Source organism: Coturnix japonica, chromosome 27 (assembly GCF_054131305.1).
Source record: "Coturnix japonica strain WE chromosome 27, WE-NBRP24, whole genome shotgun sequence".
In the NCBI taxonomy this organism is placed as follows: Eukaryota; Metazoa; Chordata; class Aves; order Galliformes; family Phasianidae; genus Coturnix; species Coturnix japonica.
The window spans coordinates 1,299,594-1,317,716 of NC_140689.1; the positions used below are offsets into that span (position 1 = coordinate 1,299,594).

An 18,123-nucleotide genomic window follows, 5' to 3' on the forward strand; every position below is an offset into this window, starting at 1 on the left:
GTACTGATGTGCCCAAAACTGAACACAGAACCCTAGGTGAGACCTCACCAATGCTGAGTTCAGGGGCAGGATGACTTCCCTAGTGCTGCTCACCACACCATTCCTGATACAAGCCAGGATGCCATTGGTCCTCTGGTCCACCTGGGCACACTGCTGGCTCATATTCGGCCGAATGTCCATAGCACACCAAGGTCCCTTTCCATCAGGCAGCTTCCCAGCCACACCTCCCCAATCCTGTAGGGTTGCCTGGGGTTGTTGTGACCAAAATGGAGGACCCAACACTCAGCCCTATTGAAACTCATTCTGTCATTGACAGCCTTACCTTCATCCACTACATGGGTCACCTTGTCACAGAATGAAATCAGGTTTGTCAGACAGGATCTACCGTTCCTAAACCCATGCTGACTGGGCCCAATCCCCTGGGTGACCTTTAATTAGTCCATGATTGCTCCTGAGATTATCTGTTCCATAACTGTTCCTGGCACCGAGGTGAGGCTGATAGGTCTGTAGCTGCCAGGATCATCTTTCCAGCCCTTTTTGAAGATGGGCATCGCATTTGCCAGTCTCCAGTCCACCATGACATCCCTGGTTATCCAGGACTGCAGAAGAATAATGGAGAGTGGCTTGGCAACCACATCTGCCAACTCCCTCGGCACTCCAGGGTGCAATCACATCCGGACCCGTGCACCTGTGAGCATCCAGCTTTCAGAGCAGCTCCAAAAGCATGGGATGAGCTTTGAGAACTCTGGTCTTCTGGGGGAGGATGGGGCTTGCCTCTCAGTGAAGGGGAAGACCATCGTCAGCAGCAAGCTTTCCAGTGCAGTCAAGAGTTTTAAACAAGAATCACCAGGGGAGGGAACCCATCCCACCCTGAGGCTGCTGATGGCAATGGGTGCCCTGGGTCTGGAGCTGGATCGCAGGCCAGGAAGACAGCACCTCAAGTGCAGGATAAGGGAACTCCTACTGGTCAGTCAGCCTCACCGGGAGCCCAGCTCAAATGCCCGCACACTAACACATAGAGCATGGGGAGCAAGCAAGAGAGTTACAGGTGTGCGTGTGCCTACAGGGCTATGACGTAATGAGAGAGAGGTGGGATGGCTCTCACGATTGAAATGTCGGAATAGAGAGGTATAAACTCTTAGGAAGGACAGGCACGGCAGAAGGGAATTGCCCTCCACATCAACAACCAGCTGGAGCCCATGGAGCTTCACCTGAGGATGGCTGAGGAGATGACAGAGAGTGTTTGGCTTAGGGCTAAAGGGAAGGCAGAGGAAGGAGACATCGCAGTGGGCGCTGGACCAGGAAGACTGAGTGGATGAGGCCTCTATAAACAGATAGGTACAGCCAATGGCATCCTGGCTTGCATCAGAAACAGTGTTGCCAGCAGGAGCAGGGAGGTGATTGTTCCCCTGTACTCAGCACTGGTGAGGCCCCACCTCGAGTACTGTGTCCAGTTTTGGGCCCCTCACTGCAAGAAAGACATTGCGGCCCTGGAACGTGTTCAAAGGAGAGCGACAAAGCTGGTGAGCGGTCTGGAGCACAATGGGGCCATATGAGGAGAGGCTGAGGGAGCTGGGAATGTTCATCCTGGAGAAGAGGAGGCTCAGGGGAGACCTCATTGCTCTCTATAACTTCCTGAAGGGAGGCTGTAGTGAGCTGGGGGTCGGCCTCTTCTCTCGTGTCATTAGTGATAGGAGCAGATGGAATGGTTTCAAGGTACGGCAGGGGAGATTCAGGCTGGACATGAGGAAGTATTAATGCTCAGAAATGGTGGTCAGGCACTGGAATGGACTGCACAGGGAGGTGGTGGAGTCGCCGACCCTGGGGGTGTTCAAGGAAAGACTGGATGTTGTGTTGAAGGACATGGTTTAGTGGGAGCTATTGGTAATAGGTGAACAGTTGGTCTGGATGATCATGTAGGTCTTTTCCAATCTTGGTGATTCTGTGATTGATTCGATGATCTCCATTGCAGAGCTGGATACCGAGGGTGGATGGAAAGAAAAGGGAAGGGAGGGGAACGAGGGCGAGGAAGGAAGGGAAGAAAAGAAGGGGAAGGGAAAGGAAGGAAAGCGAGAGGAAAGACACGAAATGAGACGTTAATTTTGGGTCCTTTTCCGGCAGCTTCCCGCCCCCTCCCCCCCCCCCAAAACAGGCCCTGGGTCGCCCCAGCCCGGCCTGAGCCACGTGACAGGAAGTGCTTGGTAGCGGCCGAGAGCACTTCCGGGCCAGAGCGGGCTCTGTGCTGCGAACGGGGTCGGGCCTCGGTGCGGGGGCACGGAGGGGCTGTCGGGGGAGGAGCTCGCGGCGCTGCCGGCACCCAGAGGCGATGCGTGCGGTGCCACCGAGTGCGGCGGGGGCCGGGGGGCGGCTTCATCCCGGGGAAGGCCGTGCGAGCATCGAGCTGTCGGTGTGGCCTTGGGATGCTGCCTGCAGGGAAGCGCGGCGGGCGCTGTGCCGGGTGCCGAGCCGTGGCTCGCGCTTTGCTCGTCCTTTGAAGGCTGAACTGTAGGCAGCCGGTTTGCATCGGGTTGAAGGGGCTGGCGCTGCCCTGAAGGTGAGCGAGAGAAGTGGGCAAAGGAAGGGTGAGTGGCGGGATCCGAGGAGGGCGTTTTGTGTTTGTGTGCGTGTCTGTTGTTTGCCTGACGTGTTGGTGTGCGTTGTTGTTCCAGGTGTCTGAATGAGGACTCCCCGTGGGAACTGGCAGTGAGCAAAGGAATGGAGCGACGGGCCTGGGTGCCGTGTTGGACTGCAGCTGTGGAGCCAACGAAGGTGTGTCCAGTGTCCTTCCTCTGGCTGTGGGTGAGCGGGGCGAGTCAGGGCTGCGGTCCTGTGCGATGGTGTTTGTTGGCTGGGACCGGCTGCCTGAGCAGAGTGGGGGCAGGGAGAGGGAGGTTTGGAAAGCGGCAGCAGTCAGGAGCACGTCTGTGTCACGGCCTTATCTAGATCAATCTATGATTGATAGATCAATCTGTGATCTCCAGGTGATGTTATGATGTGGAATAGCAATAGAAAAACTGCAAAACCACAATAGTGTGGCAGCCCAAAAAGATTCCCTTGTGGAAGAAGGGGAAGGGTGAAGGAGGCCGAGGACCATTTTCTCAGGGCTGGCTCCTCTGTGCCCTCTTGCTGGCCGGAGAGAAGGTCTGCCTGCTGGGCACAGGGAGCGCCTTGTAGCTCCCGTGCCGTGCCCTGCCCTCCAGCCCCCTCCTCATCCCATGTGGAACGCCAGTGCCAGCAGTGCGGCCGCCATTTTAGAACCCTCACCACGTCACCTTGGTCACCGCTGCCGCGCGCAACGCAATCGCCTCTGACAGCTGTGGCAGATAACAGACATGTCAGCTGCAAAGAGGGTGAGGGTGGAAGTTGGCCCAGTTTCAGGCGGGAGGATGGAGCTGGGGGCCCTAGGACTGAGAAGGAGGACGGGTCCCGCCATGACCACCAGGCAGAGGAGGGGTAAGAGAGCCACTTTCCATCGCACCTGCACCAGCCTGGTGACGAGCAACCTTATGGAGCCCATGGAGGTGGATCCACCTGCAGAGGAGCCCATGGAGGTGGATCCGCCCGCGGCATAGCTGGCCTGGCACCACACCACCGTGCCAGGCCCTGCGTTGGCACCATCATAGCTCCACCGTGGCTGGTCCAGGCGCTGAGCTCCTTACCCGCTGCACGGCCCCCGCCCCCGGCATTAGCTGGGTGGCATTTTTTTAAGATCTGTTCCTCTTTCAGGCTTGGTGTTTTCGAGTTAGGCATAGATTATTATTCGTGTTTTAGTGTTAGGAGTAGGTTTAGTGTTAGGAGTTGGTGTTTTCCTGTTAGGAGTTCATTCCTGTTTGTGCTGTAGTGTTAGGAGTTGATGATTGTTCCCATAGTAGAGTTAGGCATAGGTTACTGTTGGTACTGTAGGGTTAGGAGTGGGTTCCTACCAGCAGCTGGCAACAAACAGCGCTTGCTCGGTAAGCACATGTCTGCTTTCTCCCCCAGAGCCGTGAGTGTGACTGCCATGAGAGTGGAGGTCTGATGCCATCTGCAAGGAATGGTATTTGCATCTGGTGGCTTTTCCGTTGCAGAATGTCCAGCAGCAGAGCGTGAGCGGCCGTGAAATGAAGCTGGGCCTCAGGACAGCAGTCTGGAGCTGCGTCACGAGCTTCCTGCGAGGCCAGCGCAAGGTAGGTGTGCCTTATTGTAAGGGTGCGCTGAAGCAGTGTTGGTTAAGCACGGCTCACTCCTCTGTCTCCAGCAGATGGGCTTTCTGCACACTTTATTTCTGTGGCCGTAGAATTTCTCTCATTGGGATAGAGAGGAGGGAGTACCTGCAGAAGACCGTTCTCTTCTGGTTTTGAGCCGAGGAGAGCTCAGATTCCAGCTTAAGCAATGTTCTTTTGTCACACTCTGGGTCCTGTGTTACGTTCCCCAGAGTTTCATCTCTCCTTTAGATTCCAGTTCATCTGACAGGTTAGGCTTGAATTCAGCATAATATCTGCTTCTCCCTGGGTTCAGGTTCTTCGGGTCTCTAATGGAACATGTTAGAAGATTTCAGCTCTGCATTTTTTTTCTTGCTCCGAGTAGCAAGGGACTGCTGTGCTCTCATTAATATCATCAGTGAGTAGATGCTTCCTCCTGTTTGAGCCTAAAATGCTTTCCATAGTTGAGTGGTTGGAAACATAGGGTTTTAACTTAAAATTGTTTGCGCAGAGTGAAGTGCTCTATCCCCAGAACTTTCCATCTTTTTTCTTAACACAGCTTATGATTCATTTCAAAACAAACTAACAAAGATGAATTTGGGTTAGCGTAGCCCGTTTTAAATGATCCTTCTGTGTCTTTTCCAGGCTGGTAGCAGAATGGAGACTTTCCTGAGGCGCTGAGGAACAGACACAGCTTTTTTCGAAGGCTTCAATGAAATTCTGCCACAACAGTATCTGCGGTCCTTTGATGCTAAGGAGCTGGAGGTAAAGGATTCTTCACCATTGCCAGATCCATGCTTCTACACGTAATACTTGAATGTCAGTCAGTGTCTGAAGTGCAGAGTTCATTAAGGCTGGCGGTTCTGTTTTCTGGATGTGCGAGTGAAGCCTTATGTATCAGTTAGTATTTGGTTAGTGTGTTGTTCTTCACTTTCTTCTTGGCAACCAACTTACACGTTTCTAACATTAAGATTCTGCCAGTGCAAATTTTTTGGCTAACAGTGTTTTTGTAATCCTTGACAATGTGATTTGCATGTGTTTAAAGAGTGAGCAATTGGAAAGCAAGGGAGATAAGAACCAAATACCAACGGATGGTCAAATTACTGAGTGGAGCAGGTTTTAACTGCTTTTGGTCTCTCCAAATTATCCTCTGCAGCAGAACATCATATTTCTAGCCCAGAATTGTATGGTTAGGCAATGAGAAAGTATGGTCTGAATGTCTAAATACAAATGTTTTCATGACTGGGATTTCTCTTTAGTCACCTCTCCACATTTTCTTTGTGAGCGGATGTTATTATTTGCTGTGGAAGTTTGAGAGTTTAATATTAAAAATGAGCGTACTGTGATTGCAGGTGCTTTGAAGTACAGTAGTATTTCAGTACAATAGTCTTGCTGTAGAAGCAAAGTTGTAGCTTGTAGTTTCCATGTTTATGATCCTTTTTCTCCCCTAAAGGTGTTCCTGTGTGGAATGCAAGAAATTGATCTGAATGACTGGCAGAGGCCATACCATCTACCGGCATGATAGCAGAACCAGCAGACAGATACTGTGGTTCTGGGAGGTTTGTAGACTTCTTTTTTCCTCACAAGAACACAGCAGCAGCTTAATGAGCAACAGTCAGAATTACTCAACAGATACACAGTGTGTAAATATAAATGATAACTGCTAATCCAGCTGTCCTAGGTGTGATGGGGAAGTGAACGTATCAATATTAAACTTTACCTCAGTGTTAATTATTATCTTTCAGTTTGTGAAAGAAATAGATAACGAGAAGAGAATGAGACTTCTACAGTTCATTACTGGAACGTGCAGATTACCAGTGGGAGGATTTGCTGACCTCATGAATGAATTTATATGGAATCTTTTTTCTGAATCTTGCATATTGGTAGAGCTGTGACTGAAAAAGGGATGGAGGGAATGTGAACATGCCTTGCATCAGTGACTTGATAGATGGTTTGGATGTGGTCCTGGCAGGGCAGCCTGCTCTGGGTATCCCTGCTTGATCAGAATGGAAGGACTAGGTGGTAAACTCCAGAGATTCCTTCCAGTACCAAACCAACAATGTGATTCAGTGGTTGAGTTTCTTTGAAAACCGCTTCATACTTATGCATTTCACTATGTGGATTTCTTCAGAGGGATGTAGTGAGAGGCAGATGTCTTTGTGCTCTGCAAGAAGCTATAGTCTTGTTTTCTCTTCAAGGCTTTCACGCACTATTGTCATGTATTATCTACTGGTATACATGGGCAGTTAGACCTAAGAATTCCTCGTTTGATTTTTGTACAGGGAGCAACAGACCCCAAAAATTTTGCGTTGAGAAAGTTGGGAAGGAAAACTGGTTACCTAGACGTCACACCTGGTAAGTACTAAGGATCAAACTCTGTTGTGGTTCTTTTCTTACTTGTCCAGATCATGGATATTTTCCAACAAGCACCAACCAGGCATGGCAACTCACAGCTGAAATGCCATTGCCCCTGCTAAGTAACCAGTCTACCTACAGACCTCTCATTAGAGACTTGCAAACAAGAGCAAAACCCATTTATTCCCATTTCACAGGTTGGCTTCTCTTCACCACACATCACATGCACAAGAACAGATTGCTCTTGCAAGGAAGCACGTTCCTACACACCACAGCATCCTGCTGAGCAAGGGCATCATCCACATACATTCTTTCATCTCTGTTACCCTACAAAGGTTCAAGGACAGAAGACACAGCTCACCACAGCATCTACTGGAAAAGAGCCCATGGCATTCAAGCACACCCAGAGTCAGAATCCCCTCCTTGCAGAAGATGGGTTTGAGGAGCAGGCCATGAGACACATTCAGTGAGAAAAAGTCAGCCTGGAGCTCCTCACCGCTGAGTACAGAGCTGCGCCCACAAGAAGATTCAACCCCTTCTCCCCTCGGCTTTGCTCACTGTTGCAAGGGACACGAGGACCCTTGGAAACATGGAAGATGTGCTGGATACGACGTCATCCTCGACGGAGCAGCCATACTCTAGCAAGAACACACGGACATGGAATCTGTTAGAAGCAGAGCCAATACCTGGGTGCTGCCTACAGCATTTGCCAGCTGTAACCTAGCTAAGTACTCAACTGTGCCCAGGGCTCTCAGCATCACTGCAGCACTCCATTCATCATCATTCGTGCTACAGCCTCCAATTAAGAAGCACAGACAGTAAGAAACTGGTAAGAGAACCATACGTCCTGCTGGTAGACAGAATGCTCCTCCCCATTTTATTTACATCAGTTCAGTTGCTGGTGAAATTCTAGTCTGGATCCTCTCTGAACAAACAGCCACAGCTAGGTTGGCCAACATGTCACACCTAAAAGCTCCTCAGATTCCTTCCTCCTCACACCTGCCTGCACACACACCAACTGAAAGTCAGGCAGCAGGACAAGGCCCGGCCTTTTGAACTACTGATAAAGCTTGGAGATCTCATTAATGCGATGAATCTCTTCACTGTTGCAAGAAGCCAGAATTTCCATCAGGCAGCCTTCTTCTGTTCCTGCTCCCAAGGAATTGCCAAGGCAAGATTTCAGATACCAACAACAGCTCCTGACATGCAATCAGATTTCTTTAAAAGTTAATAATAAATGAAGAAGACATTCATAGCAAAGCAGTAAGTCCTTGGCCAGAACTTCAGCAATACAAAAGAAAGATTTCCAAACTTTCACAGCCCTCCTCACTTTGTGCACATCGGACATGGTGGTGGGAGTCATCATCCCAACCATCACCCTCTCAGAATTCCCACGCAGCAACGCTGTCAAGTCATCAATCAAATCCTAGAAAGCCAAGAGAGGAGGAAGGAGGTGGCAGAAGGTACGGCCTTCCAGGACAGACAGAACTGAGCTGTTCACCACTTCTCTTCAGGCTCCAGTCCTCTTTGCGTCAACAACTGCTCTGAACTGAACAAGAACAAATCAACCTTGGTCAAGGAGAGTCTCTGTACATGACTGGTGTATGTATATTTGCCTGAGTGATTCATCCACAGCGTAACTGGGGAGGTGAAAGTCAGTGTGAGAAAGTGAGTGTGATTCACACTCTCTCAAGTACTGCTTTAAGATGCTTTAAGATGTTCTTTATTTGTGAGGTACAAAGTGCTCTCTGAGGCCTCTTCTAAAATGGTCTAGCTAGCAGTTACAGGTTATTGAAATGTGTTTTTAATTCTGCGCTGCTTTTCTTAGATGCCTGTATCTGCCCTGGTATCCTTTGCAGAAGCTCTGGAGCATGGATACAGCAAATTCAAGAGTCCTTTTCACCAGCAAATGCGAGCTACAGGTGTGACACAGGCAGTCCATTGCCTCCTTTTCAAGACAGGCGCTGTGGTAAGTCCAGGAGTTGGCATCCTTAATACACAGTGGGATTACAGCCATCTTTGTTCAGTAAGGAGGTTATCATTACCTACAGTAATGATAGTAGAGCCCATCTGTACTACAGGAAAGTTTATGTGGAATGACTGTGCTGATGAAGGTGGAAATTTTCTCTTTTGGATTAGACCAGCCCACAAAGCAAAATGAAATGGAGGAGGGAGAAAATGTACTCATAGTTCTTGCTTAGTTCTAATTGCCAAGCAAATGACTACCTGCTAGTCAGAGCAGGATGGTGCCTGCTGTCTGGGAAGCCTCATGCAGAAGCACTGGAGCTTTTGCATCATGTACTCCCACCCTTGTCCCCTGCCTGAGGCGGGCCATAGGACACCCACAGCCTCTGGGCAGCCTGGGCCAGGGCCTCACTGCCTCTGGGGGAGGAATTTCCTCTACCCATCTACCTCCATTTCCACTCTTGGAGTTTAAAGCCATTTCCACTCATATTATGGCTGTCTGCCAATGCCAAGTGACATGCAAGGTCCGGTAGTGGGTCAGGTAATGACACGACAGCAGTACACGGACAATTGTGCTATTATTGTCAATTTATTGGTAGCGTGGAGCCTGGAAAACTCTGATTGATGACAGCAGTGGTTCTGTGGATGTCAGATGGTGCCCCAAACCAACATACTGGGGGTGCTCCCACCTCCTGACAGATGGTGGAGAGGAGCGAGAGAGCAGAGGTGGTGCTGGGGAGGGCTGGGGGCTGCTGGGCCTGGTCTGTTTCCCCCTGGCATTGGTTTTCCAGGTGTCTGATGCCCCTAAGCTGACACTGTGGGCAGGGGGCACTCCTACCTGCTAAGGGATGGTGGAGGGGAGGGCTGTGGGGGAGCCTGGGGGTGGCCAGGCCTGTCATGCTGGGGGGGCTGCTGCCATCCTTTGAATGATGGTGTAGGGAAGCGTAGAGGTGTTGCTGGGGGGTCTGGGGGCTGCTGGGTCTGGTCTGTTTCCCCCTGGAAGTGGTTCTCCATGTGTCTGATGATGCCCCTGAGCTGACACCCTGGGGGGGCTGCTCCCACCTCCTAGAGGTGATGGTGGAGAGGAGCAGGAGAGCAGTGGGGGTGCCTGAGGGGGCCACTCCCGTCCCCTGAAGGATCGTGGAGGGGAATGGGAGGGTGGTGACGGTGCCTGGGGAGGTGGGGGGCTGTTGGGCTGGTTGTGCTTCCCCCAGGCAGTGGTTGTCTGTCTCTTGGACTGTTTCCCCACCTTTGCACTCTGCATCCCCTGATGGATGCTGGAGGGGAGGAAGAGGGCAGAGGTGGTGCTGGGGGGGTCGGAGGGGATGGGGGCTGATGGGCCTCTCATGGTTCCCCAAGGCAGCAGTTGTCCGGGTGCTGGGTGATACTCCGGAGCTGACACCCTGAGGGGACCACTCCCGCCCCCTGAATGATGGCGGTGGGGATGGGGGAGGCGGCGTTGATGCCCGGTGGGGCCGAGGGCTGCTGGGCCTGTTGGTCATCTGCCAGTCAGACGTTGTTCCAGTGCTGGCCGATGACTGCAAGCCTACACCCCGGGTGGGTTCTTTCTGTCCCCCAAAGGGTGGGGGTGGGGGACAGGGGACGGCGTAGATGCCTATTGGGACGGGGGGCTCCTGGGCTTCTCAAAGATCCCCAGATAGGAACCTTCTTCACATTCGTAGATGGTGATATTGTACTCGGGTTGCTTAGCCCATTTTTTAGCTTCATAGCGGCGCCTGTGAAGAGAGGAACGTGCTGAGGGCACAGGAGAGCCCCTGCTCTGCTTTCTCACAGTGCATGGCAAAGTGCCACCCTCAGCTCCCAGCCTGTCTCTGGCCCAGCAGTAAGGATGGGCTGAAGCCAATGACAACATCTAACTGTGTAAATCGCAGACCATGTGAGCCAACAACTAACTGGTCTCTTTACGCTGCTTTAACTGGAAACGCCTCCTGGCCCACAGCAGCCCTACAGTAAAGAGTTGGCAGGATGGGGATGGGGGTCAACAACTCACTTTCTGTTTCTGTACCAGAAAATAAGAAGCCAGCACAGACTCGTCCCCAGCAATATGGAACCCAAGGAAGCTCCAGCAAGTATCAGGTAGAACTTCCAACCAACTTTAACTTGCTTGGCATTTGCATGTCCTGCATCAGGCACACCTGGAGGAACAACGTGGTCATTGCTGTGTATCGTGCCCTAATGGAAATCTCAAGGAGGTCTGACAATTTTTTTCCATTTTGTTGGACTCCTGGAACAAGTGAAAATCCTCAGGCTGCAATGCTTCCCTGATTCCAGGGGAAGCAAAGGGAACTCCCAAAGGCACCGCGCATCGAGGCGCTCTGGAGCCTCTAATTTGCCTCTCAGCTTTGGGTATGCCCTGGCTCTGCCAGATTTACTCCTTCTTCTCCATCATGCTCTAACATTTCTTTTGCACTCACCTACCCTTGCCTTGTGAGGCTGGGTAGTGCTGCCGCAGGCAGGCACACCGTGACCCTTTGGGACACGTCGTTTGACTAAACAAAACTCATTAGAGCAGAAGGAGAGTGTGTGCATCTGTTTAATCAGTTGCTGCTAAGAGTGACGTGGACAAGAACCACTGTCGTGTTGTGCAGGGAGTGCTGCCCTGAGCTCTCCCCTCCCCCTCAGACCCCACTCCACGGGGGCAGAGTCAGGGCCCTCAGCAGCACCTGAACCTGTTTCTCCGTTTTTCCTTCCCCCCGGCATGGGCACAACTTGCACGCTCCTAGTTTTCAGGATGTTTCTCCTGCTTATGAACTCCTGCCAGATCGCTGCTTACCTGGATTCCTCAGAAAACGATAGACCCAGTTGTGGTGGGCTTCCCCGGGCTTTGACAGCGCTGTGAAGAATGAGAGAAAGGCAAAGTCTCAGCATGGTGCAGGCACGGAGGAAGCAGAAGGACGAGGAGGCTCCCTCTATGCCATTGCCCCATCTGTGAGTCAGTGCATCTCTCTGGACCTCAGTTTGCAGGAGGGACCCCTCTCCGGGCTGCTGGTGTGCCTGGAGCCTCAAGGGAGGCACAGCAAGCTTGGAATGCAGGGACTGTGTGAGGGAGGTATGCTGAAGGCTCCTATTCCTTCTCATCTCTGCTGAATGTGGTTTTGGTGGCCTTGTTCCCAAAAGGACAAAGTTCCTAAGTCCCTGGGAACTGGGTGCAGTGGGAGGGGAGCAACCTCTAGCCATGGCCACGGAGCTCTACCGGCAGCCCTTACCTGGAGTGCCAGCTGCTTGCGAGGCCTCTCTTTCTCCCAGAGGGATGGGCAGTATGTGACGGATGCCTTGCTGAAATGCATCCCTGTGAGCAGGCTCTGCGTCAGTCCCTTTAGAAAGGAGGTAAGAGAGTAGGGCTGTAAGTAACTGCTTCTCATCAGGAAGATGGTATCTTCAGCAGGAAGGTGATGCTGCAAGCCAGTTCAGACACAGGGGCATCACCACAGCAAGGTTCCTGCTGTGCACACTGCAGATGCTCCATGTGTATACATCTAGAATATAGATGTATATACAAATAGAATACATACATCAGCTTCCCAAGACTTTCAGTGGACAGACAGAAATACACCCACCATGTGCTGCCTTCTCCTTTGTGATTTTCTTTGGCATATAGGACAGCCTCTGTGGGTATCTTCCTCTTCCCAGCGCCTCTTTCTGTCTCTCAGGACCTGAACAGAAAGTATTGGGATCAATTTCAGACAAACAAGGTATTGAACTGAGTGGTCTTTTCAGCAAAGTCATGAGACAGCAGCCACTCCTGGGATGCCTGTGCGGCTCCAGCACAGGAGGCAGCCAAGTATTTGGCACAGCCTTCCCTGGAGGCACTTCAGCACCCAAAGAATGGGAACTTTCCATCACAAACTGCGACCTACAGAACCGCATCACTGAAGAGCAGATGGTGCCAGGGGGTCGTGCCTGGCTGACATTAGGGCTGTGAGCTGGCATCTCTCAAAGGAAGCAAAAATTCACAGCATACCCTTAGGAGCTGCTGGGGCTTCTGTCCTGGAGCTCAGCAGGGAAGATGGATCCCATCCAATGCTACCCACACCTGTCAACAAACACAGACAGAGCAGCTCCTGTCAGATGTGGCTGGATGGTGGTTTAACCTGGAATGACAGCACTGCTGCATAGCACTCTTCTCTCCCTACTAGGCTGTGTGGAACTGTCTGGAGAAGAGAAGGGGGTGGAAGGAGAAGGGGAAGATCTAAAGGCCCTTTCCTGTGGGATTGCCCGGAGGCTTATGGACCAGATTATGGAGGCTTTGGCAAGGCACTGCTTATAGGCACAGCGGTAATCACACAGCGATGAGAAACATCCCCATTGTGCGTTGTGATCTCTCTCTTCCTTAGGACCTGCTGTGACTGGAAGGGGCTCAGGTGACGATGTGGCACCCAGAGCTGGGTTGAAAGTTGCAGAGGGGCCAGGTGGGCAGTTGGCTGGCAGTTGGCTGGCACTCAGCAGCTTTGCAGATACTCTCTCCAGGCCACGTGAAACAGTCCTCAGAGACAGCATGGAAGAACATTGGCGTTTTCTTACTAGAGAGATCTCCGATGGATGGAGAGAAAGCCAACGGGACAGTGGGTGCACACAGCACCCAAGGAACAGTGACTGCCCAAGCTTCTCATAGACAAGAAACCACCAGGCAGTGAAAAGCTGAACCCTTCCTGAACTTCCACAACCAAATATGTGCGAAGATCATGAGGTGAAGACTGGTGACTTACCTCTGGCATCCACTCCAGGTTCAGGCACAGGTCTCCATTCTGGTAATCCACCAAGAGGGCCTGCAGGCACAAGTGTGATCAGAAAAAGGTGAGGAGAGCTTCCACTGCGCACTGGGGCCTGGTTTTTCTGCAGTGACCTGCAAAGACTGGCAGCAGGTCGGGGAATGACATGGCCCAAACAGCAAAGGCATCGGTTCTCTCCTCCAAAGAGTGGCAAGGGCTGCCCTCCCACTGAAATGTGACAACTCTCCAAGTAAAGAACTACTCTCAGCTGATCTGTGTACGGCTTTTAAGGCACAAAGAGACTTGAAAGACCTTTGGAGGTTCTTAAGTACCCGAATAAATCATTACAACGCTCATTTTTCTGTCTTCAAGGAAACAGACACAACTTACCTCTGGGTTTCCCCTGAGGCACAAAATCAGTATCCACCAAAACATCTGGATAAGGAACTCCAACATCATCATCTAAAATCAAGAACAGATGAGAGATGTTCCCATTGCATGTTGCGCCTTCTCCCTTAGTGACTGGGGAGTGTCAGGTAATGGAATGGGAGACTCAGACCGTGATTGCCAAAGCTAGAGAATGACCTGGGTGACCTGGAGCCTGGCACTCGGCAGCTTTTCAAATGCCCTCTCCAGGCCACTTGCAACACACCTCTGGGACCGCATGGAAGGGTATATAGCCCGTCAGGGCTTTCTTACTGGGAGTTCCTTGCTGGATCTCCCACTAAAGCACCAGAGGAAACGATGCCTGTTCCTTCCTCTGGGCTCCAGCTGGGTGTCTCTGTTGGGAACTGGGATTTGCCTGTGGGGAGCACCAGGAAGCCAGAGCAGAAATGCTCACGCTTTTCCCAACACGCTTCTTCTGAGCTCTCCCATAGGACACCTCCAGGGTGGGCTCAGCCAGCAGCAGAGCCATGGCCTGGCTGGGCTGGAGAAAGCCCTGAGGGGAGCGCTGCTTCCACAACCCACACCTGGCCCCTGGGGTGCTGCCTGGCCCCCTTCCCAACAAACCCCCATGGAAAGGCAGCCCCGGGGCAGTGTGGCACAGGGCCACAGGGACAACAGCCTGGTCCCATCTCTGCCCACCCACCTGCTGCTGGAGCTCGCCACGGTGCAGCACAAGTCTCCTTGGAACACATGGCCATCAGTAGGAGGAGGAGAGCAAGGCGGGCGGGGGACACGGCCCCCCACACTCGTGCCATGCTGCCACCACCACCGCTGCAGCCACAGCAAGTGCTGGGGCCAGCACGGAACACCTGGGGTACACACCCTGAGCACTGTGACCTCATCGAGCACAGCGGGCATTGTGACCTCACGTCCCCCCCAGGATGCAGATCTGTTCCGCTGCCATGGCCAGGTTCCCCCTGGGCTTGTGTGCACTGTGGTGGTGGGAGAGGATCGGCACTCATCTGGAGCAGCCGGAGGCCACAGCTGAGGTTTCCACATTGACATCATGGAAACAGAATCGTGGAAAGGCTTGGGGGGGAGGGGATGCTGGAGACACAGGTGCTGTGAAAGGAGAAAGAAAATCACTGTAATGTTGCTTTTATTGCTTCATACAGCTCCAGAGATTTAGTTTTGACTTTCAGTGGCACCAAAGAAGCCGTTTCTTCAGTGACACTATATTTGTTATCACAGCCTCTAACAAAAATGGCAAATCGAGCTGTATCTGTAGCACCAACAGTTCCATCAATTGCCAGAGCATTTTGATGGGTTGATTGATAGATTTTCCTATTTCTTCAGTCTGCCTGGCTCTAGTTTGTTGTAACAGAGCAATTTGAGAAAAATCCATTTGTTTTTGCAGGACAAATGATATCTGCCATTCCAATTTTGGTCAAAATATATCATAAACTCAATTTCAGGGTGTGAGTGTGTCACAATTTCTGTTAGAATATGTCATTAGCTGTATTTTGGAGTGTAAGAACATCACAGATTGGGCCAAAATAGGGGCATAAACCCAACTTCTGAGGGTGAGAACTTCGCAACTCGTGTCAAAATATGCAATAAATCCAATTTTGGAGTGTGTGAAGGCCACAATTTGGGTCAAAATATGTCAGAAACTGAACTTTGGAGTTTGAGAAGGCCATCATTTGGGTCAAGATTTGTCACTGATTCTATTTCAGAGACTGAGAACGTCACAGTTTTGCTCAAAATAAGTCATTATCTCAATTTTAGAGCATGAGGACGTCACAATTTGGGTCAAAACGTGTCACAAACCCAATTATTGAGTGTGTGAAGGCCACAATTTGGGTCAAAATATATCATTAATCCTATTTCAGAGAATGAGAACGTCTCAGTTTCTTCTATTCTCCCCAGGGTCTGCAGGCCTTTTTCCACTTGCACACTGCACTTGCTTGTCCAATGCATGACACAAAGCCCAAGTGAAACACCTGCTTGCAAAATAAGTCTTTGCCAAATCGAGATAAATGACCAAGGTCAGCTCTCTCTACAAAGCAAGTTCTTTGTGACCACAGCCACAAACAGCAGTTCCATTCAAACTATCAGAATTCTTTCTTCCATCCCAGGATTGTTCTTCAATCACAGGCCTTCAGGTCCCCGACAAAACTCCCTGAGAATGTCACCCCAGGAATGTCACTCCAGTGTTACTCCCTGATATCCCCCCGCAGTGATAACCCAACACCACCCCCCGCCATCACTCCTGAACATCACCCCTGTGTCACCCCAGCATCACCCCGGCAACATCACCCCCCCGCAATACTCCCACATCACCCCCCACCATCACTTCCCAACATCACCCCCACAACGTCACTCCTTGATGATAAACTCCAGTGATACCCCAGCAGCATCACTTCCCGATGTTACCCCCCAGCGATACCACAGCATCAGCCAACAGCATCACCCCCAGTAGCATTGTGATGTGAATCCATAGTGAATTGATGTGAATCCTGAGTGTACCCTCAGCTCCACTCCTGTTTCAGGGTATGTTTGGGTCTGACTGACAGGATGTCTCAGGAGCAGACACAAGCAAACTGTACTCGGAGCAGCACAGAGGGTTATGAGCTGCTCAGTTTTCTGGGCTCCACCAGAAGAGGGGTGGACAGAAGGGACAGGGAGGTGAACGTTCCTCTCTACTCTGCCCTTGGGAGGCTCCATGCGCCCATGGTCTGGAGCCCCCAATACAAGAAAGACAGAGAACTGTTGGAGAGGGTCCAGAGGAGGGCCAGGCTGAGGGAGCTGGGCTTGTTCAGCCTGGAGAAGAGAAAGCTGCAGGGTGACCTCATTGCAGCCTTTCAGTACCAAAAGGGAGCCCATAAACAGGAGGGGAGTCAACTCTTGGAAAAGGTAGATAACAGCAGCACAAGGGGAAATGGTTTGAAGGTGAAGGAGGGAAGACTGAGGTTGGATGTCTCAGAGTGGTGAGGTGCTGGAACAGCTGCCCAGAGAGGCTGTGGATGCCCTGTCCATCCCTGGAGGTGTTCAAGGCCATGTTGGATGGGGCCCTGGGCAGCCTAGGCTAGTATTAGGTGGCCCTGCCTGTGGCAGGGGGTTGGAGCTTCATGATCCTTGAGGTCCCTTCAAACCCGGGCCATTCTGTGTGATCTGTGTGAATTCAATTCAGCATACACACCATCACAAACACACACAGACATCCATTGCACATAATCCCAGTAAGCAAGAAGCAGAAACTCCCTAAGCAAGCGCACCCTTACATATCGCCACTGAGAGATGGCAAACAGCTGAAAAGGAGAGAGAAGGACCATGCTGGTGTTGGATGCAATAGGCATTGCCAGCAGGGCATCAAATGCTTCCAAGGGCACTTCTCCTCTCTCCCCCGATGCTTTTCCCAGGGCCTGCAGGCTTTTTTGCACTTGAATGCTGAACCCACGTGGCCAGCACACGATGCCTGTAAAGACAGAAAGACAGGGTGGTCTTAATTATTACTTGGGATGTTTGAGTTATCTGCTCTGCCACCTGCATTGCAGAATAAGCAGCCAAAAACTGTTTTTCAGTCATACTGTACCTTTTTTCTGCTCTGTGCCAAACTTAAGACCAGAACCCAGTGGGCTGAAACAGAATTTTGGCACTGCTACAGACAGGAGCCAAACCCAGCTTGAGTCGCATGCATCTAGTTCAGCTGGAAGGGTGGGATCAATTACACCCAGTGCTGGGGCCTGTCGAACAGCTGGTTTTGCTTCCTGGAACGCCTCTTCTTCCATTCTGCCCCAGACCCATTTTTGGCCTGTCTTTGTGAGTGTGCCTCAGCAGCTGTGCTAGGTGGGCTCTAAAGGAACGTCAGCATCTCAATATACCCAACAGTTCCTGCAGCTGCCATGGCACGGCAGGGACTGGGAATGCCTCAACCTTGCCTATTATTGCACTGACCAAATGACATCCAGGAATTTTACCAACAAAGCCGGTCCTTGCACTTTTGGTGGGTTTAAGGCCTGCCCTTTTTCTTGTAAGTGAGCAGGTAACGAGCGTGCTGCCTTTCCTAATCACAGAATCATAGAATCGCTCAGGTTGGAAAGGACATTAAAGATCATCGAGTCCAAGCAAAACCCCACCATCCTACCCTAACTATCAGCCCTCTGCTAAATCATGGCCCTGAGCACCACGTCCAAATGGTTTTTATACACACCCAGGGATGGTGACTCAACCACCTCCCTGGGAAGCCCACCCCAGTGCTTAACAACCCTTTCTGTCAAGAAGTTTTCCCTGATATCCAACCCAAACTTCCCCTGGTACAACTTGAGGCCATTTCCCCTTATCCCGTCACCCATCACCAGTGAGAAGAGAGCAGCCCCACTCTCTCTGCAGTCACCTTTCAGATATTGGAAGAGAGCAATCAGGTCTCCCCTCAGCCTCCTTTTCCCCAGACTAAACAGCCCCAATTCCTTCAGTTGCTCCTTGTAGGCCTCCAAGCCCTTCGC

The 18,123-nt window shown here is 51.4% G+C and overlaps 2 protein-coding genes across 12 annotated transcripts in view; one reads left to right on the forward strand and one right to left on the reverse strand.

The window, feature by feature from the left end:
- LOC146756335 (dual specificity calcium/calmodulin-dependent 3',5'-cyclic nucleotide phosphodiesterase 1B-like) overlaps positions 1-18,123 on the forward strand; it is a 78,952-nt gene that overhangs the window by 34,097 nt on the left and 26,732 nt on the right. For 8 of the 11 annotated variants that reach the window (XR_014937466.1, XM_085524522.1, XM_085524523.1 and 5 more), the window contains exons 17-22: positions 2,670-2,769; positions 4,068-4,166; positions 4,827-4,946; positions 5,635-5,740; positions 6,464-6,536; positions 8,365-8,505. Coding sequence is in view for 4 of the 11 variants with exons in the window: in XM_085524519.1 (XP_085380645.1) it covers positions 5,669-5,740; positions 6,464-6,536; positions 8,365-8,505 (286 nt within the window). In the remaining 7 variants the exon portion in view is untranslated. The remainder of the gene's footprint in view (positions 1-2,669; positions 2,770-4,067; positions 4,167-4,826; positions 4,947-5,634; positions 5,741-6,463; positions 6,537-8,364; positions 8,506-18,123) is intronic. The other 3 variants (XM_085524521.1, XM_085524524.1, XM_085524525.1) reach the window with 1 other exon arrangement.
- Positions 10,117-15,125, reverse strand: LOC146756338 (uncharacterized). Its single transcript, XM_085524349.1, has 9 exons — positions 14,322-15,125; positions 13,622-13,693; positions 13,229-13,288; positions 12,484-12,555; positions 12,080-12,175; positions 11,729-11,836; positions 11,296-11,355; positions 10,513-10,657; positions 10,117-10,237 (listed from the first exon to the last, which is right to left on the reverse strand). The coding sequence occupies exons 1-9, from the start codon at positions 14,638-14,640 to the stop codon at positions 10,117-10,119; spliced, it is 1,053 nt and encodes a 350-aa protein (XP_085380475.1). The 5' UTR covers positions 14,641-15,125.

Coding starts and splice junctions, on each gene's coding strand:
- LOC146756338 (XM_085524349.1), bottom strand. CDS start 14,640: ATGAGTGCCGATCCTCTCCCACCACCACAGTGCACACAAGCCCAGGGG. Junction 13,289..13,621: donor GCCTCAGGGGAAACCCAGAG/GTAAGTTGTGTC, acceptor TTGTGCCTGCAG/GCCCTCTTGGTGGATTACCA. Junction 12,556..13,228: donor ACCTGGAGTGGATGCCAGAG/GTAAGTCACCAG, acceptor GTTTGTTGACAG/GTGTGGGTAGCATTGGATGG.